This window comes from Colletotrichum karsti, assembly GCF_011947395.1.
Source record: "Colletotrichum karsti strain CkLH20 chromosome Unknown Scaffold51, whole genome shotgun sequence".
Taxonomy (NCBI): domain Eukaryota; kingdom Fungi; phylum Ascomycota; class Sordariomycetes; order Glomerellales; family Glomerellaceae; genus Colletotrichum; species Colletotrichum karsti.
Window position 1 is genome coordinate 43947 of NW_024065951.1, and position 23677 is coordinate 67623.

The 23677-nt window shown below is 50.4% G+C and overlaps 6 protein-coding genes across 6 annotated transcripts; 2 read left to right on the top strand and 4 right to left on the bottom strand.

Moving 5' to 3' along the window:
* Positions 1-38: 38 nt before the first annotated feature.
* On the bottom strand, positions 39-5617 carry CkaCkLH20_11774 (uncharacterized protein; the record flags this gene model as incomplete). The annotated part of the gene is made up of 6 exons (XM_038894488.1): positions 39-196; positions 280-478; positions 559-1648; positions 1724-2137; positions 3281-4266; positions 5168-5617. The coding sequence occupies 6 exons, from the start codon at positions 5615-5617 to the stop codon at positions 39-41; spliced, it is 3297 nt and encodes a 1098-aa protein (XP_038740133.1).
* A 2074-nt stretch (positions 5618-7691) lies between these two features.
* Positions 7692-9030, bottom strand: CkaCkLH20_11775 (cation-transporting atpase 4; the record flags this gene model as incomplete). The annotated part of the gene is made up of 5 exons (XM_038894489.1): positions 7692-8178; positions 8229-8423; positions 8476-8666; positions 8724-8828; positions 8887-9030. 5 exons carry the CDS (start codon positions 9028-9030, stop codon positions 7692-7694), a joined length of 1122 nt encoding a protein of 373 aa, XP_038740134.1.
* A 1617-nt stretch (positions 9031-10647) lies between these two features.
* Positions 10648-11596, top strand: CkaCkLH20_11776 (uncharacterized protein; the record flags this gene model as incomplete). The annotated part of the gene is made up of 2 exons (XM_038894490.1): positions 10648-10708; positions 10800-11596. 2 exons carry the CDS (start codon positions 10648-10650, stop codon positions 11594-11596), a joined length of 858 nt encoding a protein of 285 aa, XP_038740135.1.
* A 5131-nt stretch (positions 11597-16727) lies between these two features.
* CkaCkLH20_11777 (MFS peptide transporter) lies at positions 16728-18653 on the top strand (the record flags this gene model as incomplete). The annotated part of the gene is made up of 4 exons (XM_038894491.1): positions 16728-16759; positions 16832-17154; positions 17225-17890; positions 17944-18653. The coding sequence occupies 4 exons, from the start codon at positions 16728-16730 to the stop codon at positions 18651-18653; spliced, it is 1731 nt and encodes a 576-aa protein (XP_038740136.1).
* Positions 18654-19248: 595 nt separating this feature from the next.
* Positions 19249-20215, bottom strand: CkaCkLH20_11778 (pap2 superfamily protein; the record flags this gene model as incomplete). The annotated part of the gene is made up of 2 exons (XM_038894492.1): positions 19249-20025; positions 20096-20215. The coding sequence occupies 2 exons, from the start codon at positions 20213-20215 to the stop codon at positions 19249-19251; spliced, it is 897 nt and encodes a 298-aa protein (XP_038740137.1).
* Positions 20216-20584: 369 nt separating this feature from the next.
* On the bottom strand, positions 20585-23087 carry CkaCkLH20_11779 (alpha-l-fucosidase; the record flags this gene model as incomplete). Its single annotated transcript, XM_038894493.1, has 3 exons — positions 20585-22266; positions 22316-22548; positions 22606-23087. The coding sequence occupies 3 exons, from the start codon at positions 23085-23087 to the stop codon at positions 20585-20587; spliced, it is 2397 nt and encodes a 798-aa protein (XP_038740138.1).
* Between the last annotated feature and the right edge of the window lie 590 nt (positions 23088-23677).

Sequence of the window (23677 nt, forward strand, 5' to 3'; positions counted from 1 at the left end):
AGTCACGCTATCAATGGTAGCCTTGAATTATGAAAGGATCACAGAGACTGAATCAATCCTTCATGTTTTACGATCCAGGTACCGTCTTTTGGGAAGCCTGGCGCGTGTCCTTCAGACCCCTTCCAACCAGCTGCCATGTAACTGATTGCTAGGAGGAAGCCTCCGTTACCGGGGAAGTATGGTGGCGGCGATGGACCTGGAAAGTCACAAAGATCAGTCATATGAGGCACGTTATGACGCATCTCAACGATTTGACATTGGATGGGTAAAATGACTCACTTGGGCCGGACCGGTGGGCGAACCCCTGGTCGCCAAAAGTCCAATACCCGAAATTGGACAAGTGATAGATGGCTCGGTCAGGATTTCCGATGCGGGCGGAGTTGATCGCCAGGATGTTGCGTCCCCAACCTCGAATCTGGTCATCGGTCCAGATCTCAGAGACTTTGTTTGAAGTAGCAAGACCAACTTCTGGGTCCACCTATACTCAAATGTTATTAGCCAATGACGCAAACAGAGGTAACAGCGTCTCCGACGGAGATGATAGTAAGGTGCACCTACGATCGGTGTGTCTGGCAGAATGCCTTGAAGCATAATCACACTTCGCGGATCCTTCTTCAAAGTTGGATCGTCCCACCAAGACGCATTCAACCCCCCGCCGACCCAAGGAGCATACAGGCCGTCGAATTGTGGTGGAGGGGCAATGTTATCCGCTACTGTGGCCCATTGTGCAGGACACGATTGCCCGAGTCTTTGTTTCCATTCGCACGCAGCTTTGAGAGCCCACTGCCAGTATGCAAGCTCATACGCCAAGTTTGATATTTCGGTTGGAGAAGAATTCTCGGTCACACCTTGAATCGGCGGCCCGATGTCGTACTTACCCGTCACGTTATTGAGCCAGGCGAACGATGCCATATAGTCGGCGGTCGACGTCAACACGCGGTCCCATCGCGTAAGCGTTTCGTTCGTCGGACTAGCCTTGTATGCGAGTTCAGCCAAATACATGGGATGAGATTGCTGCCATTGAAGAAACGCGCGAGTTTGGCCGGGTGCAATGCCTTTGGTAACGAGCTCCGTCATCTTGGGCCACCGAGCACCCTTCCAGCCCATTCGTTTTGCCCTTTCCTCTGAGCTCGGCAAAAGAGTCTCATAGACAGCCGGGAAGATATTGTCGAAGTATTTCTGCCGTCCCCACGTCACCCAGTGCGCGCAGTGCCACACAACCATTTCCAGATGAAATTTGCCCCACCAGCCGTTGTAGACCAAGCCGCTTTCCTGAGGTGGCTGGCCGGTTGCAGCGCTATTGATCCTCATGGCATGCTGGGACAGAATGATACGACGTTGCAGCTCGGTGGCGTTGGGATTTGAAGACTCGGTCAAATCCACGAAGCCTCCTTCCTCCCAGTACTGCTGCCAGCCGAGGCTGTTGCGCTTTTGAATGTCTGATGGCAAATCTGGGGTATTGAGGTCGATCCCGAAGTGGGTTGTGAGCGATATCTTGTTTGAGGCAGTTCCGTTCTTGATGCGGGTATCGGGCGAGAGAACATATCGATGAGCCATGGTCGTATTCGATCCTGTGGGTACTTTTCTAGTCAGGGACATTTTGGGTTGAGCCCAACGCAAATTTAGATAGTAGGACGTCTCTTGCATGCTGTGGTGTATATGTGCTTCGCTGTCCGCACTCCCACTACATGACGTGATCGATGTTGTATGATTCTGTGGAAACTCATATGACCCCATGAAAACTTCGAAGTCGGACGATTTCTCGACCTTGTGAATCGGAGGGAACGGGAAGTCGAATTCAACCGTAAGATCTCCGGAAGAAATGAGTTCTGACTCGATTTCAAACGTGACAGAGTCACTCTCGAAGTCACCTTGGGTAATGACTTTTACACCATGACCTTCAACTTCGAAGACCGAAGTGACCGCACCGTTCCATAAGTTGAGCTCTTGGCGTGGGTGTGTGACGTTGGAAAGAGTCTGCGTCTTGTACGCCAGCATGATACGCCCCAAATTGATACGATTGGGATTTGCGCTGAGCCATTTGGAAATTTCGGGAAGGTTTGGGTCTTCAGCGTCGTAGACAACCTCTCTTCCGTGCGTCACAACGGGCACACCGTGATAGTCTTCTGGCTTTTCGCTGTGAAGACGTTAGTTTCTCTCCCATGGCAAGCAACTCAATGAGAACCGAACACTCGCCCATTTTCTGGAAGCCTATCTTTGTGCCAACCCCAGCTGGACAGTGTATTGAATGGCACAAGTGATTGTGTGCCAGTAATGTCTAGGTTGAAAGCGAAGTCTCCATTTCCAACCTGAAGGGGTGTTGTGGTGTTGTCAATGACCAGGGGAACCTCGGTCCGGACAACGTTGAAGCTTTCAACAATTGCTCGTCTTCGGGAACAATGATGTCAGCTGGTGTTCACCAATTTGCGAACAAGCTCAAGAATCATGCACTACCTGTTGATAGCTGCCCGTGTTAAAGCCGGGGCAAGCAAGAGAGGTGCCCAGCCGTACATGATGTCAATACTGAGGTATGGCGACCGCTCAACTCAGCGAAATGTATTCCGTAAACTTCATGTTAGCTTTATTGAAAGACAAGCCTGTTAAGCGGATAAATGTCAACGGGCTTATCCGCGGTTTGGTAAGATTGCACCGGGTAATTCGGTGTAAACACTGCCGAGCGCGGGGTTGAATCCCTAAACCCCGCTTGAATTGAGTTTGTTCTTGAGCTCAAGAATTTAGGAATTTTCCGTGAGATGATGAGCAGCTTTAGCATTATCGAATTGAGTATAAGACCCGTCAAGTTGGAGTATCCGGACTGTGAAAGTCGTCATCTGAAATTTACTTGAACTAGATGAGCTGCCGACATTGCTCAACTTGGTATCGATGAGAACGAGGAAGCGTGGAAGGCGATTAGTCGCATCCAATGTTCGCAAATGAGCTTGCATGTGGTGGCAACATCACATCCAGAAACCTTTCCTTGGCAAAATGGGTGATCTATGATTCATTTACGACTGCCAAACTATCAAGCAAATAAAGATCACGATCACATGCCTCCATAGATTTCGGGAAGACACATTGTGCAAATGGATACCATATTGCAACGCATATCTTATATACTCGTTGCAGAAGCAACAGTCTGGGAGAGGCGCTGGAATAACAAAACATTAATGTGCTCGTGGCCGTTAAATACAAATTAATCATCTCCAATCAAGCAGGCAGATTCGCATTTCGGTACACAAACTGTGCAATTCGTGCGTTGAACTCGTGTTCCCTCTCCCACAATGGGATATGACCGCATCCATCCCAGACAAAGAATTCCGGTCCTTCACCGAACCCTGTTTTGAAGAACTCGAAGTGCGGAAACGTGATGGTCTCGTCGAGATCACCATGCTGGACCATGATGCGCGATCTGCCAATCAAGTCGCCCATCTTGGCCAGATCCTCTGGGCTCTTGTAGTGCCATCCGGCGGCAACAGCTTGTAGGATGATCCCCTTCCTGCGTGCCACATCCGTATCCCCCTCTCGCTCTGCCAACTCTTCAGCCACGAAACGGTCATGATTGTTCGGGAAACTGCTCTCGGGATCAAGCGATCCGGTATCCGCAAGCCTTAGAAACTTATCGGTGAAGATTCTGCGTGCTTTATTGTCGAGTTCGGAATCCAGTCCTGATGGCAAGAACATGAAGACGCGCTGTAGGGTGTGGTCCAGGATTGGGGCAGTCCGCACAAGACGTGGTGCTGTGGCAATGAGAATCAAAGATTGCACTCTTTGTGGGATGATGAGAGCAAGCTCTTGAGCTATCATGCCCCCAAGGCTGATTCCAACAATGTTGATGTCCTGCGGATAGCTCGGGGAGTCGGAATCCAGCCACCCAATCTGCTTCATCAATTCAAGCACGTCTCTAGCCATCTCCGCGGTGCTGTAACGCGTGTTTGGCTTCGTTGACTTGCCTACGCCACGGTTGTCAAAGACGAGGCAGCTGTAACGGTCGCCGTGTTCGTGACCAAAGAACTTGGTTTGCCGTTTCCACATGTTGCGTGTTGCACCCAGCCCCATGATCCAGACGATTTTCAAAGGTCCATTGCCGTGAACTTCGTACCAGAGGGAGAATGGGCCACCGGGTCTATTCTCTGCAACCTCTACGAACCCTGATTCGGTTGGCTTGAGGTTCCATTGAGTGGTCTTGTATGCTGGGTGCTTCAATATCTCCGCTGCAGTGAGGTTGACTTGAGGTTCGGGCATCTCGGGACGCTCCGCGGGAGTCGGCTGGCGACCGAGAGAAAAGGGAAAGTAATTTGTAATTTGTTGTAGACAACTGGTTGCCATTTTCTCAAGGTTATATGTGCTTCTGACGTGGTATGCTTCAATTGAACCAGCATGTGTTTTGGAGACCGACCTAGACTCCTTCGCATCACCACCAAGCTTTTGGTTCCCATTTTCTCACGTCGCACGGGGCGCGTTTCATGTTTCACGTAAGCCGCGACTAAGAAACCTTTTTTTGTGTCTTGTTAAACCAATTTCCCATTGTTGTTGCAATAACAGATATAATTCTCCTGTATGCATGTTTAGCTAGGTAAATGCGATAAAAGAACCATGCATTACTTGGTTCATTGGTCATGGTTCCCTCAACCCACAGTCCGTTTGCTTGCCCAGACTTCATCTCAGCTTTGTTCGATATGTGACCTACCCCGCAACATGCTCATTGCTATCCCAGTCGCCAGTAGCTACAAGATCACTGTTGGTCTTCAAGTGCATGATTAGAAGAGAGATTTTGTTACTTATCTTTCGTCTGAGGGCCAGTATGCAGTTCATTTTGTGCTATCAATCGTCAGTGCCGTTAATAGTCTTTGCACTATGATTATGACGTTAAAATGATGCAAGTTGGTATAATTTCAGTAATATGGACTTCGAGACTTGTTGCCGAGAATGACCTTCGAAATATGGTGAACTAGTTCACTACCGCAAGTAAAAAGCCGTCTAGGATGGTTCGACCCCTCAAGCTCGTGTGGGCCGTTGATATCATCGGAACCAACGTAGCTCTCACCCTGTCGTCTTTCCCGACATGCGTCAGTAGAGACTCCTTTCCCTCCTCAGCTTGGCCCTTCTCAAGAGCATTCCAAACAACATTGTCGACAAAGATGCACCCCTTCGGCCGAGTCAAACTAACCGCCCAATCGAAATACTTCTCCTGCTCTCCCCATGAAGCATCCACGAACACCATGTCGAACTGGCGGCCCTCCTCGGCCAGCTTCGGTAGAACGTCGAGGGCAGCACCCAGAATGATCTCGACATCAAGGCCGGAAACATTCTGAAGCGCAACATCGCGATGCTTCGGGTCGATTTCGATGCTCGTGACTTTGGCCCCGGCTTGTGCCAGCCAGATCGTTGAATAGCCTCCGAGGGTGCCAATTTCAAGAACCGTCTTGGCGCCAATAAGTTGGCATTGGATGGCGAGGAACTGACCCTGAAGAGGGGAGACCTCGATGGCAGGAAGACCGTTCTGCTGGGAGTTGGCGATGGCATGATCGAGCTTCTCGTTGGGTCGAAGGAGACTCTTCCGAGCGACAGTCTCAACCGCGACGGTGTTGGCGACGGCGTCTTTATCAGCGGAGGACATGTTTGATATGTGTGTAGTGATAAAATGTGGCCTAGAAAGTGGTGTGGAAATGGTTCAAGGCTGGTCGACGCAAACATTTCTTGGGGGTTGGTTTTCATCGACATTTATACATCAGACGTGATTTCTTCGTCCAGTCGGATTACGACTTCTCCAACTTGTTGTCGGAGTACTGACTCGGATTACGAACAGGCATCATCCGATGCCGTTGCTGACGTTCTTGGGATGCTCGGGCATTGTAGGTGACTGATTGATATCAACAGGTCTTCCCATTGGTTCATTTAATCGGGATTTCAACCCGAGCTTCTTGCTTTGCCGTTCAGTGAATAATTCCGTCGACGTCCGCCGAAAGTTACTTTGTTCAGTCTCGAACTATGCCTCAGTAACCAACCGGCTACATCGGGAGCCTGGCAGACCGAACTGTTGGTGGGGTATCCCGGTGGGGCCGAGCCCGATGCCGAGCCCGATGCCGAAAAGTGATATGCTGAGCGGGGTTCCGGATGAGGTCGCCGGCAAGTCGACAGCGATTAGTAATTGGAGCGTCTGCTGGCCGTAAGCCGGATGAGCAATACTAAAAGGCGTGGGCGTACTCATGAATGAGACTTAGAAGTTATCGCTAAGGCTGAGGCACTGCTTGATTTGATTTTTTTTTTTTTCGTGGGAATGGCACGATTGCCTGTTTAAGGCCGATGCATCATAATGTGATAATCCTTGAATTGCGAACGATGAGCGTTTTCGCTCTTTCCTCGCGCCCAGCACTCGCGAGACTGGAAGAAGTTCATAACGATGACCCAAGCAAGTTACTTGCAACTGTTCAGCATCTCCGGAATAGTACTGTGAGGAACACTAACCTTCACTTGCGCACATTCAAGCCCTAACCTAAGATAGTCGCGACATATACGCTAGATTGAGAGTAAAACTTGGCACTGTGAAGTATTGGGGAGTCCCAGGAAAAGTTGCAGTGCACGCTTAGGTGAGTTTCAAGACAGAGTCGCGAAGTTGAGTGTTGCTTCATGTAGGAAAAGCAATATAACTCTTCAGTCGGGCACGGAATTGTTATCCGAACGAGTGGGGCTTGAAGCTTTTACCATCTGGTCACTGACGCGTTCACAACGTATCGCGGTCATGTCAGAAATTCTTCATATTGTATTATGAAAGCTAACCATCTTCTGTTCGTACACAATTCATAAGGTCTTCACTGGTTATGTCTACGGTCCGTCGCATAACATCTGAATAACCAATCATGATCAGAAAAAGTGAGATCCGAGCCGGTCTCCGAGTTCTCGGGCGACGACCGAGTCTCTTCGCACAGATCCCGCGCCCTAGCGACGCGAACAAATGATGAGCATGCATGACATACCCGCCATATCCACCAATTAAGAACCAATCGGGGGTTGCACAAACAAATGCCGAGTGGCTCTTCACCTCAGGCTATCAGCCGACTCCATCGAGGCGCGTTGGTGCGCGAGTCGTGTCCGTGTTGCCGACCCCGCGCTGCGGGCATGTCCGGCGGAACCATACCCGTTATCCCACGCTAAAACTATTTCGACTTTAGGAACAACAAGGCTTCGCATGATCTGCCGCCCAAAGCTGAAGTTGTAAAGGTCTTTTCAGATTCGTTGATGATTTGGTGCGGAGTATGAACCATGCATGCGACGCACCCACCGAACCAGGGGTGACATAGCCCTCCGGTGAAGCTTCCTGCCGATTGAAATTAGAAGGTAATGTAACCAGATGTGTGCTCATTCCTCAGTTCACCGCCCGTCTAATGAGGCTCTGCGTTATTGATCTTGGTGAAGTGCTTTCTATCTTTGGCTATAGTTGGATTGAGATCCATAGGGAGCATGGGGCATATCCTCATCGCCGTTAATCAAAGTAAGTACAGACTTGAATGACAATCATGATCATCACGTTACAAATTAACTCTGGACTGTTTGTACATGTGCTGGTTGGTGGTGCTGACCTGTCAGCAATTCTATTGGTTTTGGAAGACGTTCTAGGAACTGTACACATTATTGAAGAAAAGATCCATTCACTCGTCAATAGCCTCATTATGCCGGCTTGGATCGCAATGATCTCACACCATGCTTCCACCGTTACCACGGTTGTTCTTCTCGACAGCCATGCCAAATTCTCGCTGAACGCGAATCTCGCCGAAACCGCCCTTGGCCACGATCTGCTTCTGGCTGTGATCATCGGGCAAACTCTCGCTGCTGTTGCCGTCCATGTCCCTTCCGTAAACCCTGGTCTCAACTCCGGAGCGGCTCGCGTTTGTGGCCATCTTCTTTGTCGGGTCCCTCTCGCCAAGCTCGAGGTAGCTGTTCTTCACCGCACCCGAGGCCGTGGGGTCTTTCGATGACTTGTTCTTCGAGCCGGTAAACGATGTAAGGCGGGAGAGGGCTCGCTCGAGGAGTGGACGGCAGGCGGGAAGGTTGGCGACAAGCATTCCGATGCCGACTTCGGCCTGGGCCCAGGCAAGGATGATGCTGAGACCCTGCAGGAATTTCGAGGCATCGTTGAGGTTGAGAAGGTAGTTGAGTCGAACAATGGGCGCGACAGATGCACTAGAGGCTGTTAGTACTGGTGTTATTTGGGATGAATCGGGAGTACCCACAAGAAACCCAAACCAAGCAAGCCGATAACTGAAGCCTTGACGCGGTTGGCCATTTGGAGTTTCCAGATTAGAGCGAAGGGAAGAATTGCGAAAATCCAGTCGGTTGAAATCGAGATAGCGGCAACGAGGAAGGACAACGCGGTTTGGATCGTACGTGGTTGGCAGCTGCCCTCCATGTCCAGGAACCAATTTTTCCTGCGATTATTAGCAAACTGCAGACACTGTAGTCAACATCGGTATAGCTTACTCAACTGGAGTGCATTGGAAGAACAGGTACATGCCTGTGCCACCAGTGCAGACGGTGACCAAGGCCAGACAGGTGTAAATAACAATCTGAACCCATCTTTGGCCGTTGGCGATACGGAGAAGGGTGAATCCGATAGACCACTTGAGGGTTACCAAAGTGAAACACCAGAACTCTTGGAAGACGTAAAACCACTGTTTATCCGTGAGCAACTTTGTCGAATCTAGAGACGTTCGGGTGAAAAGACTTACGAAGTATGAATTAGCTGTTTGTTCAGGGGTCAAAGTCAGATCATTTTGACCGACGCCACTCCAAGCCATCCCAATGAGACCGACTTGCGATACTGTCCACACGGGCTTCGTTCCGTCAGTCGAGATTCACGCCGATTCGATGTCGGTAACCAGTGAAACATACAATGGTGGCAACCATAGCCCAGTCATCCGGTCCCCAAGCTTTTCTTTGCGTTCGGATCCAGAATCTCAATATAATTGAGATGATGTTGAACGGCAGCGGCGCCAGAACGGCCGCCGCCATATCCTTCGACGTTGCCGCGCCCATCTCGTTCTCGTTATCCGGCTTTGCGAGTTTGCGATGACTGAAGAACCGGCTTCGTGCTCCACGCGATCGTTAATGGGAGGAAGGAACCACAAATCAGACGAACACACGAAAAGCAAAGACCAGACTGACCCAGAAAACTTATAAGAGATCAGGAAGTCAAAGACCAGCACGAGCGCGGAGTTGCCAATTACTTAATAGCGGCCCGGTTTCTTGTGCCAGGCGAACTTTCACAAAGTATCCACCAACCCCAGCCCCAGAGTCTCTTCAGTGTGGCACTGTGGCAAGGAAGGCCTCGATGGAGACGAGCTGCGAGCATGGAAGAGTCTGCGAACCCCCTTGCCCAGCTCAGACTGTTTAATTTCGACGGAATCCCATCGGTAGTTTCTTTTATTAACTCTGCGACCAATCAACCATCTCTTCTTCATGTCAGGCAACAATGCCTGTTGCTCTCCTGTCACAGGGAGGAGTTCGCTCAATTTTCTCCGAATGATTTCACGTGATTATCTATGCATGTGCCTGTCAATACTGCATCGATGGAGTGAGTTCAACTTTTCAAGTCGTTGTCTTTCAATCATTTCATCTGGTCTTGATAAGCCGTTCCTGTTATGCTCAGCAATCTTGGTTCAAATCGGTGTCTCCGAAGATTAACAGTCTGTGCAACCTAGTGTAGTACCAGTATGGTATGTTTTCTCTTTTTCTGAGGTTGCGCTTGATGCTACACAAGATCGGTCGATTGTGAGAATGCCAATTCTCATCATCCGTGAAATGTCACATCCGTTCCACAGTCTCGAAACATCTGGACCTCCGTCAAGAGAAGATCGATACTTGATTTGGCAGACTCCAATCCGAGGATCGGGGAGCTCTTCAGCGGCATCCGGCGGTGTCAACCCACGTAGCAAACTTGGCTAAACCCATGCTGGTGGAGCTGATTGTTGAACACTGTTTGCTCAAGTGCCATTCGGTTACACATATGACCCACGTAGCCGGGCTGGCCTGCTGGTTTCCCTTGGCGGCACTTGTTGGAACTTGGGTCACGAATTTCAGCTGTAACCGTCAACCCATATTTACCCCTCTGCAAATGGGTATGAGGGCCACTTTATTGCAAGATTTGAAAAGCAGCATTAACGCTTTGTCGCCAGGACTGCGTAACGACTCACGCGCAACCGACATGAAATATAAAGGAGGCTATCCCGCTCGCGTGCTCTGACTCCCGTTCTGAGGGACTTTTGTTCCAAAACCTAAGTTTGTTGCCCAGCCGTTGATCAGAACCGCGTAGTTTCACGAATGGTTTACAGATATTGAGATCGGCGGGAGTCTCTGGCGGTTGACGTGGCTGCGTGGGGGCTTTAGGTTTTTGATTCTTCCCAGATCCTAGTCTAGACTCCTTTTTGGAACCCACACACCCAGCGGCCCGTCGGCATTGACCTGTGCACAAAGTGGATAGAGAGAGGGGAGAGAGACAATTGAAGCCACAGTCGCAAAAGGAGGAGAGAGACAACAGCCATTGAAGAAGATATAAAAAGCGTGCATCACGTGGGGGCAGGAGATAATATCCTCCGCGCCTCCACGCTGTTGTCTAGTGTTCATCATCTCTCATCTTGCAACTGAATCGCAAAAATGGCTCCTCCTTTCAGGGTTTTCGAGGGCAAGCTTGCCATTATCACTGGCGCCTCGCGCAGTACGTACAACTTAACTTCTGACATTGATTGACCCCTGATCACCAAGGTTCATCATGTCCGTTTGTTGTCAATAACTGACCGATTCCAAAGGCTTCGGTGCCGTCTGCGCTGAGCACTTCGCCAGCAGAGGTGCCAACGTTGTTATCAACTATGCCACCGAGGGCTCCAACGAGAGGGCTCAGACTCTGGCAAAGGACTTCGAGGCCAAGTACAATGTCAAGGCTCTCCCGGTCCAGGCCGATCTGAGCAAGGCCGATGCTCCCCAGAAGCTCGTCGACGCCGCGAAGGCGCACTTCACTGACGCTTCTGGCCGCTTCCAAATCGACATCATCGTCAACAACGCCGCCACCGTCAACGCTCAGGGCATTGACGAGCTCGACCTCGACCAATTCCAGGCGACTTTCGACCTGAACTGCAGAGCCCCCGCCCTGCTCATCAAGGCCGCTTTCCCCTACCTGCCAACCGACCGCTCTGGTCGCATTGTCAACATCTCCAGCGCGACCACCACCTGGGGTGTCTGGTGGCAGACGTCTTACGCCGGCACCAAGGGTGCCATTGAGGCCATGACCCGTGTGTGGGCTCGTGAGCTCGCTGAGAGGGCCACCGTCAACTCTGTCTCTCCCGGTCCCATGGATACCGGACTGTACTCCAGCCTGCCGGATGAGCCTCGTGAGGCTCTTCGCCCGCTGAACATCCTGACTCCTCTCGCCAAGGCGCGCCCGGGTGTTGACAGCCAGGAGGTTCTCGACTTGGCTCAGAGCATCGGCGGCCGCCCTGGCTACCTTGATGAGGTTGCTGGCGTTGTCGGCATCTGCTGCTTGCCTGAGAGCGGATGGATGACCGGTAACCAGGTCAGCGCCAGTGGAGGTGGTCACTTCGTTCGATAGATGACATCAATGAGATACGGCATAGCATAGCGTTGTTTGGAGTGAGGATGGTCTCTTTCGGTTCAGCCAAGGATAGACACATTGCGCATAGATTTTAGCGTAGATTTGTTTCGGAACAAATTTTGTACAATGCAAAGAGCTTTTGTCCACTTGAGTCTTTTAATGCTCGACTCCTTACGAAGATCTTTTTCGCCTCAATCGAGGCTCAGCGATTGTTCTCATGGGTAAGACGTCCAAAATTAAAACACTGTTCCGCGACTGCTGAGACGACACAAACTTTTCGCAATCAGTCGTGTTTTGGCAACGCATCGTCAAAACAGCGTACCACGAAAAATCGGAGTAATTGTCGGTGAAGCAACCATGTGAATTTACGTCGTTGTCCTTTTCCCACGATAGCGCGCTCTGAAGCGCAGGGGTTCATGCAGGTTCGCTGCAGATATGGGGGCCGAACCTCGGTAGGGTAAGATACCCGGCGTTTAGTTGCTCCTTATTGCTCCTTTTCCGTGTTTGGCCCAGGACCACGGGCTGCTAAAGCTGTTAAAGTTTACCAGGGGTTTTTTAGTACCCGCGGCCTCCGCGTTGCTCGCGTTGCATTGAGCAGTTTTAGCAGTGCAAAACTGATACCCCATTCGGAAAGATCTTCGTGAGGCCCTTGGCGAGGTCGGAAATCCTTCCGTTGGCGATCTTCACGGCAAAGGCTTGCCAAGGCTCCGTCGAGCATGCTACCAACAAAAGTTCGTCCTTCTTTGTCGCGTTGGTGACGAGAAGACAGCAAACATCATACGATGACGAGGAATTAAATTGCTGATGGATCAAGAGGATCATAACCCCAGATTCCAGGTGCCTGGGTACGCACAACAGATGTCAGTTTTGGAAATTAGGCAGCAGTTCTTCGTCAGTTCCCTGCGCTCTCAACTTCTCATCGTCATATGCGATCTATTTGAAGGATGCTGACCCTGGTTGCCGCTTGCTCATCTCAGAATCCAACAAGTCTTCATTTCGCGTTGGTCCAGCGGCTGAGAACAACGCATCCGGATCTTGGAGATGTCAGAAGTCCTAAGCCACGCACTCAGAAACAATCTTATTCGATTGAGACTGGTGAAGTATAACGAACACAGAATGAGATACCAATTGAGCATTTCTTGATCATTCATGTGAACATTGAACATAAGAGGAACGAACTCGAACTCATGAACACAGACAAATCGGCAAAACCACATCCCGTGATTGATCACATTATATGAGTAAGATTGCGATGTTGATTCTATGCCATTACGCGTTGAAAACATCAAGCGGTTGACTGAAAAAGTAACACACGCTCCTTCAACGCATTCTAACATATTCCTACAATTTAATAGCACATGTAGACATGTAACAATTATTATGGACTTTCCACTTTGTCAACCAAGTGGGATCAAGTCCCGAAATTTTAACCATTTATGCTAACATCAAAGTTCATTGTGGTGCAATATAGAAGTCCTTGTATCCTGTGATAGTGCAGAGAGTTGTGAGAGAGTCGCCAGAGTGAGGATGTGCAGTTGGCGCCTTCTTGACAGTTGAACCGCCGGTTGGTTCCGATGTCACCAGGGCTACCCACGCCCCCGGAAGTTGACGCAAACATGAATTTTCCGGACTTGGCACTGGCTAAGTAATGTTACTGTAAGCATAGAGCTCTTCTGCTAAGAATCAATTGCTAAATTTGTTATTGGATTCTTCCGTTCATCACTCGTCAAGCCATTCGGTCATGCTGGCAGCCGTCCTTATGGAGATCCGCGCTCATTTTAGCTTGGATTTGAATCCTACTTACAGACCCCTGGTTGAATTGTGCAAGAATCCTGCAAAAGACGGTGAGCTGAGACTCTAGGCTGCAACGTGTGATAACAAGGCCCCTTGAACTCAAGGAAGTGTTGAGTGCTTCATGTTGAATGACTAGGAAGTCGGATCAACCACCTTTGAATCTTGATTTATAGACATAGGACATACCGATTGGAATTACTTCATCAAAACGCTTTCTCGGTCTTACGATTAATAACGCTGGTGAAGTTTGCACGGAATCTTGTTTTCATGAGACTTGGGTAATTTTGACTTGTAAAGTAAATAAATGTACTCCCCTGAACTTCTCAGATCGCGGCGATCCTTGGCAGCAATCACTTATGTGCTGTCTTTCTACTGCCTAGGAGCCTTTTTCAACTCCTTTTACTCATGGTCTGTACATACATGTACACGGCAATCTTCCTCGCCGAGAGATACCTCAAAGACGACCGCAACATACTTGAGAGGGCTTCTAGTGTGCGGCTGATCATATCTTTTGTGCGTAAATAACAGGAAGCGAGTATCATCTCAAGGTTTATTCCAGTTACTCAGACCGTTAAGATAGACTGGGAGGCTCAGTGGACACTTACGCATAACCGATGAACGAAAACTGATTAATGAAACAACTAACGGATAGCAATTTATGTTTTCAAGCAGACGATAAAAGTCTCAAGCTTCTTTAAACTGTCTCTGGGGTAGGTTGGTTTCAAATGGAATCTTCCTATGCTGCAGAGTAGCCCTCTACTGACAGTCAAATTTGACCATAAACTGACAATAATCGCGTCGCTTTCATAGACCGCTGAACATAAAGAAGTTCATAATGTCAGCCGCTGAATTCTCAAAGATGCGCATGATATGTATCTGGCTTTTGTCAAAGTATTACCATTTCATATCATCATGACATCAAAAGTTGCTTCTCACGTCTCAGTCACTTCTATTAATGGCGTTGTGGAACAATTCAAAACTCCTGCTCGTATTCAAAGGTGATAAGACAGCGCAGAAACTTAGTCCACGTATCACTAAACGCTATGGGTAAGAGTTTCATTGAAGCTGCATACCGTGAATAATCCGGCATGGGAATCGGCAGCACTAGCTCCATTAGTTGCTGCCTATCACTACGATATTGTGTTCGCTGCAAGGTCTTTTTTTGACCTTGGTAGTCCAGAGCCTTGAGGACTGAGACTATTATCACTACCTTCCCATGTATGGGTGTAGCCGCGAAGAAGTCCCGTATCACTCACTGCTCTTCTCGCCAGAGCGGCTAGCAGTACCTAATCTTACTGTCTTTATTTTACTGAGTAGACAAAAAAAAGCCTCCAGAACGTGTGGTCAACCAAATGGATGATGTTACATACTCGTGTCTTGTGTGAAACTAATGAGCTTGGCCATTCTTGCTTTTGTTATCATTATTTTCGCGTTGAGCATCATTTGCAATTCTTTGCTTTGTATGTCAAGTAAACTGCCAAGTCATTAATTCAATCGTCATGCTGAGGATCAAATAATGATGGGAACCTTGAGCGTGCTGACTGACTACTATGAAACTTTTTGAAGAATAGAAAAACACTGTGGACCGTCCTACAGCCGAGCTGCGAGCATGAGTACATATAAAGAGCATCGTAGGACCAAATGTGGGCTTGGTAAGTGACGTAACATGATTGAGATTGGTTCTCTCTTTGGACCGTATTTTCCGTGCGCCGAATTGCCGATCAAACCATGATGTCGCCTTCAACGAAGGGCCCGCGATGTGGCCTGCATACCGAAGTTCCATTCGCCCCGCCTGCACTCCAGATCGCATCACCGCATGTACGGGCCAGTCCACAGTTTAAACTATTTGTACATGTAGGCACGTGGGCTATGGAGATATCTTCTTTAGATTTTACTGATATTTCGTCGACTGCATACTGAGACTCTTGCTTTGGTTCAGTAGCTCCTTTTCGGAGCACCAAGGTGAAATCTCCACAACTGCGGGACCTGGTCGGTGTCTCCGCGGACAGCTTGCTTCATTCAAATTTCTGATGTCACGAGCAGCACGGTATCATTTTTCCTTGTTACCGGATGAGAATCATAGTAGACGGGCATGGCCTGCATCTCTCTCGTGGTATTCTTGCGCCGGCGATGTTCCTGTAGCTGATATGTATACCAAGCCGGATCGACAAGTCAAGCTTCTCGAAGCTTTTCCCGCCGAATTCTGATTGGTTGAATCATTCGGCAGGGGTTAATAGCCCGACTCTGAAATGCGAGGTCCACCCCATCTCCGCTGCCGAATTTCCGGCTGTCATGCACGAACACAATCCGGAACGGACTCACTCGGTAGCCTGCAGACGCACAAAAAGCCGGCATGAACAGGACGAGGTCTCGCTTCAATCGCCGCAGAGCTGGTAAAAGCGGAAATCCTACCGAAGATGGACTTAGAGATAAATCATGTCACTTCATGGTGTCAGACGAAGTCCTTTTGGCAGCTCATGACGTCTCGTCCTCGAATGAAGTCCCAGATGATTTGGATAACAAATGCACTAAGCATGCGGCTTACGATGCGGAGTTCTACCCGACGATGCCAATCCATGCCAAGACGGGAAGGTTGCAACTCTGGGGTTTGACGATAATCTCGAGTCGCGACTGCTACGTAGCAACGCTTTCACCTTCAGACGGCTGTCAACGGCGCCAACGAACCGCTTCTGCATCACAGACGTTGATCTGCATTGAGACATTCGCGGAGTAGCCTGGCGAAAAGACCCCGAGGGCCACAAACCCCAGATTCAGTATCTTTTGCCCTCCGCGACCTCGGCACAGATTGCATTGACTAATGTCAAGAAAACCGTCGAGACCAATCACGATGTGCGATTCATGGCCGCCTTATTCCCCTTAACCTCGCTTGGCGCCACCCGTTTCGGCCCTTTTGCCAAGCTGTCCACTTTATTCCTCGTATATCACCCGATGGCTCCCTTATTAATGCTGAAAAAGATCGGCTCACTCGGCCGAGTGGAGTGCGGAAACCTGAGTCGACGAACGGGTTGTGGCGTGTCTCTCGCAAAAGTTCCGTCGTCGCAAAAGTTCCTGGGGCGAACGCGTCCCAAGTCGGGCAAAACTTTTAAGGTGGAACATGGAAATCGCCTCGCGGAGTCGCGAACTGCGTCGGAGTCGACCGAGGGTAAGGGCATTATTAGTTATTAGTGTAGATACTAATGGGAACTCGGTGCTCCCTCCCCACCGACGTTGCCCTTGGAGAACTTTTCTTGAAATTTTCTTCTTCCTCCCTCTCTTCCAATCCTCACTCTTGGTTCAGTTCACGCTCCGGGTCTAACTTTCAAGTTGCGTAAACATGGCCCAGAACCACGAGGATACCGTGGCCGAGTACGTAACAACGCGCATATCATCGGCTCTCGAACACGAAGAACATCAATGACTGACACGCTGTACCCGCAGGCTCCACGAGACGTTGGGTGAGCTCGAGAAGAAGCAGCCGTTGTCAGAGAAGACTGATGCCGAATCCGGCCCTACTCCTGACGGCGCTGAGCCCAATGAGTACGAGAAGAGCACCCTGAAGCGTGTTGGCGAGAGCCTGCCCGCTTCGGCCTTCCTCATTGCCGTCGTTGAGCTCACGGAGCGCTTCACCTACTACGGCGCCCAGGGTCTGTTCCAAAACTACATCAGCAATGATGCGAACGGTCTGGATGGCCCCAAGGGTCTCGGTATGGGTCACCAGGCTGCTACTGGTCTGAACTTGTTCTTCCAATGGTTCTGCTATGGTATGTTGCTTTCCTCTTTTCTCACAATGCGATCCATAATACGGCAGAAAACTGACATGGACTCACATAGTCACGCCCATCCTGGGTGCTATCATTGCTGACCAGTACCTCGGCAAGTACAAGACCATTTTGGTTTTCTGTGCTTTCTACTGGGTCGGTCTCGTCATTCTCTGGACAACCTCGCTGCCCGTTGCTATGGAAAATGGTGCTGGCAAGGCAGGATACATCGTCTCGATTATCGTGATCGGTCTCGGTACCGGTGGCATTAAGTCCAACATCGCTCCTCTGATCGCTGACCAGTACCAACGTCGTGTTATGGCCGTGAAGACTGAGGCCAACGGCGAGCGCGTCATCATCGACCCCGCCGTTACATACCAGCGCATCTACATGATCTTCTACTGGTGCATCAACTTGGGATCTTTGTCTTTGATGGCTACTCCCTTCATGGAGAAGTACAAGGGATTCTGGACTGCCTACTTGATGTGCTTCTGCGTTTTCAACGTTGGCATTGCGACGCTGGTGTTGCGCCGCAAGACGTTCGTCAACCGTCCTCCCCAGGGCTCAGTCATCACCGACGCTTTCAAGGCCCTTGGTCTGATGATCGCTTCCCGGAACATGGATGCCGCCAAGCCCTCTTGGCGTGCCGCGCATGGAAAGGAGAAGCCTGTGCCCTGGAACGACCACTTCATTGATGAGCTGAAGAGAGCTCTCAGAGCCTGCAAGGTCTTCGTGTTCTGTAAGTCCTCGATTATTATCCCGCCTCCTTGTCTCCGCTAATTCTTCGTCTAGACCCGATCTTCTGGGTCTGCTACGGACAGTTCTCGACCAACTTCGTCACCCAGGCCGGCCAGATGGAAGGTCACGGCATGCCGAACGACTTCATGCAGAACTTCGACCCCATCTCCATTCTGGTCTTCACGCCGATCCTCGACAAGCTCGTCTACCCCCTCTTGCGTAAGGCCGGTATCGAGTTGAAGCCCATTGTCCGCATCACCATTGGTTTCTGGCTCGGCGCTCTTTGCATGGCATACGCAGCCATCGTGCAGCACCTGATCTACAAGGCCGGCCCCTGCTACGATGCCCCCGGTGCATGCCCCGAGGGCATGAGCAACGGCGCGTCTCTCCCCAACCACGTGCACATTGCCGTCCAGACACCCGCCTACGTCTTCATCGGACTTTCTGAGATTTTCATCTCCGTCACCGGTCTCGAGTATGCCTACACCAAGGCCCCGCCGAGCATGAAGTCGTTCGTTCAGAGTATCTACCTGTTCACCAACGCCTTCGGCTCTGCCATTTCTGAGGCGCTGGTTTCCGTGGCCGTCGACCCCAAGTTCTTGTGGATGTACACTGGCGTGGCGTGCTCCTCTTTCGTTGTTGGAATCATCTTCTACTTCACTTTCCGTCATTACGATGCCGAGGAGGACGCGATGTATGCGTTGGACCGTGACCAACCTGTCTTGACTCACAACGGCGTCAAGAACCCCGAGTCCGAAGAGTAGGCTACCTACGAAGAGCTGCTCTATGGTGCTGGATACCCGTCCTGGGCATGGCTCTTATGCGCCGTAGTCCCACAATGTTATATACGTGTATAATGTTTATCACGACTTAATTCGGATGTATGATAATTGCTTCGAGCACTGGAGAGAATGCTCTGAAGATGTTGAAATAAACAATACCCCTACAAAAGGTTGATTAACAAATGCTTCTGCTTGTGTCTGTGTGAATATTACCTCATGAATTCCCACGAGATCAACTATTCGTACTATTCAGGTTGCAAATTTCTCAGGCTATTTTACAGACAGTTGTCCCGCTTGCCCTTGCGTGCAGTCAGAACTTCCTATTCTTACCCCAACTCCAGTCAATGTTGTTGAACACTGTGTCTACGCTCAACGGGTACATTGTATCACATGCACTTGGAACAAAACACGAATACGCATGACAGCTTATTCCATTAGACTTTGCCTTTGAACAGGCACGCGAAGAAAGAATACATGAATTAATACTGCATAATGAATGGTACACACGTTCCACCCGAAGTCCAAGCCACCCTGACGCCCCGTGACGACCCTCACGCTTCAACAGAAGATGCCTGGCTTATTCGCTGTCCGAGTGCTTCAACTCTTCCTCAATGAAGGAGCTGTGTCGCTTGAGAGGAATATGGTTGTAGCGCCAATCCCAGATTGCCGCATATGACCGACGGAACGAGGCGAATGCAGTTGTAATGCCAATTGCAATGCCGACGACGACATCGTACCAATGGTGGGCTCGATCAACGATGATGATACATGCCATGAGAAAGGCTGCGAAAAGTGGCGCCATCGTGACTGCAAGCTTCCATATTGCTGGTTGCTTGTCGGCCCAAACTTTCAACTTGGCGTTCAAGTACAGGAAGAGAAACCCGAAGCTGGCGAATGGACTGGCGGCGTGGCCAGAGGGGAATGAGGTCATCGCCTGTTTAAGTAGACTCTTGTCGGGCTGTGTGCATATGCTGCTCGTGTACATGACCTGTTGAAATCCGACGGCATCGAGACCAGTTTCGTTGTTCGCTGCGAGCGAGATGTCGGGCATACAGACGGCGAGAAAGTATGGTCGAAAGCCACCGATCAGATGCTTGGTGACGACGAATATGAAGGAGCAGAGAGCCAGCGAGAGGAACACGCCATTGATAGCGGTGAGGGTGTCCCAAATACTTCGCTCGCGGATTTGGACCAGAAGGATGACCGCAGCGGGGACAACGGCGCAAATCAGGCCGGAAACCCATGTTCTAATGATCCATCCACGATCGGGGTATGCGAGCTCTGGGTTGATGACGTCGCCGGACAGGTGGTACAGCGGGAAGTTTCTCGTCCAGGGAAGGTCCGAAAAGTAGATCTAGGCAAAGGCGTCAGCTTGTATTCGGATTGGCCCGGACGATGAGTGGTGGTTGTGGGATTTGACTTACAGCACCAGTGGCGCCACCCATCAAGGACAAAGCCAGCATATCTGACCAGCTCTCACGAATCAACATTGAGAGGAATCTCCGGTTGAAGCCCGTCCGGGCGTTATCTTCTCGGGAGGCCATGATGCGGCGGATGAAGATGAATGATAGATGGAAAGTGATGGATGGAGAGATGGACGGGATGAAGTCGAAGAGGAGAAATCGAAGAGGTCAGAAGAGAAAGAAATGCTTACTACAGCCTGTTTCAGTCTTCCATATGGAAGGTACCTTTACTCCCGTTGCACTTCCTTGGTTGATGACTCTCTTGTTCCAGGAAGTCACGGAAAGCAGCAGTCGTCTGCGACGGGAAGCTTAGCGTGCCTTCCGTTTGATTTTCTCAACATGCGATTCCGGGCAAACATCTTGTCTAGCTTACTTGCTCTATTTTGAATGATTCGCATTGAAGGAGAGTGAACTATCAACGTTGAAGCATGAAGACTTCACAGACCGTACTTAAACAGACGTTACGATGAGTATCTGGCCCTCACTTGTTTCGACCCCATCGGTGTACTCCTTTCCATCGACCAAGATACTCTCGCCATCGGCCACTCGAAGCTTTAGCTGCCCTCCAATTCTAGAGACAACCTTGGCCTCCTTGAAGGCCCCATCTACCCATTCAATGTCAACCACGAAATTGCCTCGGGCCACAAACCCCTCGGCTTTGCCGGTAGGAACTGCTTCAGCCGGCAGCGCAGGCAGGATATGCACCACATCGGCGTGACTCTGGAGAAGCATCTCAGTGATACCACTGGTGAATCCAAAGTTGCCATCAATCTGGAACGTCGAGCCTTTGTCCGTGTTCCACAGATTGGCTGTGGGGAACGTTGCAAACCATCCCTTTACTTGCTCCCATGCATCGGCACCGCGGAACGCTCGTGCGTACATGTTGATCATCCAGGTTCGGCTCCAGCCAGTAGTCCCAGAGCCTGAATCTCTTCGACGATCGAGAAGTACTTCTGCAGCTTTGCTGAGCGTCTCATTTACAAGAGGAGAGAACTCCTTGCCGGGATGTAGCGCATAGAGCGGGGAAATATGCCGGTGACTGGGTGCTTTTTCTTTGTATTCGTATCTCCATTCGAGGATCTGGCCCTGGGAACCAATTTGAGCAGGCTTGATGAATGGGATAAACTCTTTTGCTTTCTTCAGATCCGAGTCTGTGTCTGGAATGTCGAGAACACCGGCCGCTTCAATGATGGCGCTGAAGACGTCATACATGAGCTGATTATCCATAGGGATGTCAACGTCCATGGGCTCTGCGCGTCCAGCCACACTAAAGTTAGTTGGGACAACGAACGTATTCTCGGGCGAGAGGGAAGGTCCAGTGATCCTGTAGCCCTCATGCTCGAATGTGTAACATTCGTAGAAGGTGGCGACGTTGATGAGATAGGGATAAGCGACATCGGCTAGAAACTTTTTGTCTCCTGTGAAGCGATAGTGGTCCACCATGTGCTGAACAAGCCACGCTGCACCCATAGGCCACATGGTAGATGAGGTGTAGTTGTCAGTCGCACCCGGGTCACCCCAAAGATCCAGGTTGTGGTGGAACATTGTGCCGTCGCATCCGTACATGTCCTTGGCCATCTGCTTGCCTCGCGGGTTGGCGACTTTCATCAGGTCGAACAAGGGCTCCTGGGTCTCGATGAGGTTCGTTGGTCCAGCAGACCAATAGTTCATCTCCGTGTTGATGTTGATGGTGTACTTGCCGCCCCATGCTGCTGTGGTCTTGTTGTTCCAAATTCCTTGGAGATTGGCGGGCATATCAACGCCGGCCTCCGTGTTTCGTGATGCTCCAACCAGCATATGGCGACCAAGATTCCAGGCAAGAGTAGAAAGCTCAATATCACTGCTGTCGTTTCGGGCAAGCGCCACTCGTTCATCTGTTGGGAGCGAAGCAAGGCCATTGGGCGATTTGCCGAGGTCGAGGGAAGCTCGCTCAAGGAGACTGCTCGAATCCTTCAGGGCTTCATCTCTCAGGTCGGAGTACCCTTTTCCAACCGCTGCATCAAGTTTCCGGTCGATCTCAGCCTCCCATTCTTCTTGAGATGAAAAGCGGTAATTGGTCTCAGCGTCAAAGAAGACATCAATGGTTGTGGCTCCTGTGATACTGAGAACAGGACCGTCGGCTTTGAGCTCAGCTGTCGACAAGTCAGAAACGCCTCCATTTTAGGAATCATCTGCACTCACCACCAGGGGCAACAAAACGAGCTTGACCAGTAAACAAGATCGGATTCTCGTCAAGAGGCTGTCCACTGGATCCCATCATCGTGATCGAATTCACCCCACCGGCCGTGGATCCGACGTTGACCAAGATATTGGCCAGTCGGCTGAAGCTGGCCTTCAAGCTGAGGGAACCATCCTCGCTGGAAGAAAACCGAGCAGCAAGTACACCAGCTGGATAGCTTGCAATGAACTCCCGGCTGTGACATACTCGTTAGTCTCGTTTTAGCCAGATTTCACTCTCTCCCGAGACTTACGTGTAGTTTACACCATCATAGCTGTAAGATAAGCCCGAATTACCCTGTCTGGTATCAAGCCATCTCACGTAGTTCTCCAAATCGCCTGAGTGTCCAAAGTCAAGATCCAAATTGCCAAAGTAACCAAACTGACGTTCGGACTTCTCCGCCGGTGTCATCTCTCTCAACACAAGTTCGCCGCCTTCGGTGATCTTGCCCGAAAGAAATAACTCGCGCGCGACAGGAAGAGCCGCCAAGGCATTGGGAGGAGTGCGGTCTTGAATCGGGCCAGACCAGATGGAATTTTCGTTGATGGTGAGAGTCTCGTTTGCGCCGCCCCAGACGGTGCCTCCGAGACGACCATTTCCGATGGGAAGTGCTCCCTGTTCCCACTCGGTCGTTGGCTTCGTGTACCAGAGATACCGGCTGCCGTCAAGCGCGGCAGCAGCATGTGTCGCAAGGCCTAATGAGGCTATGCCGACAATAGAGCGTAATTTGGCCATTGAGTTTTCAGGCGGCTTGGAAATCAATTACAAAATCAAGGCGACGGCTCTGCTACTAAGTACGCCATTTTGGTAGAGAGGCAGTGACCCCCCATTTATATTTGCTCTGTTGAATCGTGCGTACCATTTTTGGGATTCAAACTTCGTTTTCTTGGCTTTCTCGTCCAGAGGCACTTTCAGCTCACAAAGGAAAAAGATGCTGCTGAGTTCATGGCCGACGAGGCGGGGAAGCTGGGGTTGAGTGGGGGAATGCCTCCTCGCGCCCTTGCCCTACGCCCTATCAGGAGGCTTGTGGACATCATATTCGTGGAGAATTCGATTACGGACAGCCTGATCTATACGATCGTCATTTGTCCGCGGCTTCGGCGGAATTCCCGCCGGGTAAATACAGACAAGGGAACATCCGCTGCAAGATCTGAGGAAGGTAATATTCGCCTGGCCCATAAGGCTCGCGAACCTGCAGCTAATCCGAACTCGTCGGGTCTTTCCCGACATCGTGCTGAATTATTGACCGTATCTGGTAGAATGTGGTCTATTAGGTCAAACGTCTACGCCAAGTTTGCTCTACCAAGCCCGTGGCTACATCATGC